Source organism: Mandrillus leucophaeus, unplaced genomic scaffold, assembly GCF_000951045.1.
Source record: "Mandrillus leucophaeus isolate KB7577 unplaced genomic scaffold, Mleu.le_1.0 Scaffold1, whole genome shotgun sequence".
NCBI lineage: Eukaryota > Metazoa > Chordata > Mammalia > Primates > Cercopithecidae > Mandrillus > Mandrillus leucophaeus.
In genome coordinates, this window is record NW_012098097.1 from 16843781 (window position 1) to 16845848 (window position 2068).

Consider the following 2068-nt stretch of genomic DNA (forward strand, 5'->3'; position numbering starts at 1 on the left):
CCAGGATGGTCTCGATCTCCTGACCTCGTGATCCACCCGTCTCGGCCTCCCAAAGTGCTGGGATTACAGGCTTGAGCCACCGCGCCCGGCCTATCAACCTTATTTCACATATAAAGAAAGTGAGGTGGCCGGGCGGGGAGGCTCACACCCGTTATCCCAGCACTCTGGGAGGCCAAGGTGCACAGATCATGAGGTCAGAAGTTTAAGACCAGCCTGGCCAACATGGGGAAACCCTATCTCTACTAAAAATACAAAAATTAGCCGGGCGTGGTGGCGTGTGCCTGAGACAGGAAAATCGCTTGAACCCGGGAAGTGGAGGTTGCAATGAGCCGAGATCATGCCACTGCACTCCAGCCTGGGCGACACAGCGAGACTCTGTCTCAGAAAGAGGGGGTGGGAAGAGGTTCAAGGAGGCTGAGAAATTTGCCCAAGGTTGCACAGCAACCTGCTAAAGGGCATAACCAGGACTCAAATGTACACAGTGTGGATGCAGCCTGAGGAAATGCACCCTGACTTACAAAATAAACTCCCAGACATAAAGCACCACTTACTGTTTTACATCCCAGGGTTACAGGTGAGATTTCATTTGAAAAGAGGTTTCTGCTGCCAAAAATCCCTGATGTGACAGGGAAAAGGCACGAGAAGTTCACGCTGATCTAGAGTTCACTAGAGAAATCAGGCCAGTGAACAAACCTGCTCAGCACACTCCTGGATCCCTCAGCACCTGTAGAAGCTCAACAGAAGAAAGAGGACAGCTCCCTCCAAGTTGGCGAGGGGCCATGAACCCTACCCACTTCTCAGAAACAGCCATCCCCTCCCTGCTCCACCTGCAAGGTTAAATTTAGACTCTGAGGGTTGGAAAAGGGAGAAACCAGGAAATGTCCGTTAATTCTTACCTTGTTTCTCTTTTTCTTTCAGTGGGTCAGTGTTATAGACTCGGAATCCATTTTCCATCCCACACGCAAAGCATCCTAAAGCAGAAGTGTAAGACAGACATTAATCCCCAGGTCTGGAGAAACGGCAACTACTACGAACTCCTGCAGATGCTGAAACCACACAGGCACCACAGGTGCTAAGTCACAACTCCTTTCCTTGCAGAAATGTTACTAAGTGACAAGCACATTCATGAGGGACATTTTGTTTGTCCTTTAGCAAAGGAGTCTTGGAGTTGTTCACGCAGCTTCCCCACTGCAGGGTCCTTCTGTGGCATCCCCGTGGCTCAGGCTTGGAGGGCAATGAGTGACAAACGCAAAGGACACCTCTAGAGGAAGGCCACCAAGCAGACAATCCCACCCACTGTGGACACCGGGTGAGGGAGGGCAGGGTGCCGGGAGACAAGAGGTAGTCCTAGATCCAGGAACCGGAAAGGTGAGGCAAGGATGCTCTTTCCCATTTACAGGGTGGTCTCCCGTGACTCTGTCCCACCTATAAATCATCCTCACTCCTTAAAACCCTGTCAGAGTCTCAATGAGTCACCCAGGTCACTCATCCTGGTCACTGTCTCCAAGCCACACACCAGCCACACAAGCGAACGGCACCATTAGAAACTGAACAAAGCGCTTAAGTGCGAAGATGACAGTGTGTTAATGCTTGTGTATGACCCAAGGACTGCATCCGTCTCCTGAGATGCCATGTCCAACTGTTGGCTCTACGAAGCTGTGGCGGGAAAGAGAAAAAAACAAACCGCCCAATTATTTTTCACATGAAATGTCGTGAAGTCTGGTTCCTTGCAATGACTGCACAAGTGGGTGTGAAAGACCAATGCAAAGGCCTCTTAAAATTCCCATTCGAGGCTGGGCACAGCGGCTCACGCCTGCAATCCCAGCTCAAAAAAACAAAACAAAACAGGCCGGGCGTGGCGGCTCACGCCTGTAATCCCAGCACTTTGGGAGGCCGAGGTGGGCAGATCACCTGAGGTCAGGAGTTCGAGACCACCCTGGCCAACATGGTGAAACCCACTAAAAATACAAAAATCAGCCAGGCATGGTGGCAAGTGCCTGTAATCCCAGCACTTTGGGAGGCCAAGGCAGGTGGATCACCTGAGGTCAGGAGTTCGAGACCAGCCTGA

General features: G+C 51.4%; 1 protein-coding gene across 2 annotated transcripts in view; it reads right to left on the reverse strand.

Moving 5' to 3' along the window:
- Positions 1–1436, reverse strand: part of WDR45B (WD repeat domain 45B) — a 34883-nt gene extending 33447 nt beyond the window's left edge. For both annotated transcript variants that reach the window (XM_012000074.1, XM_012000003.1), the window contains exon 1: positions 897–1436. In XM_012000074.1, the coding sequence (XP_011855464.1) occupies positions 897–954 (58 nt within the window). In that variant the 5' untranslated portion in view covers positions 955–1436. The remainder of the gene's footprint in view (positions 1–896) is intronic.
- Positions 1437–2068: the final 632 nt, after the last annotated feature.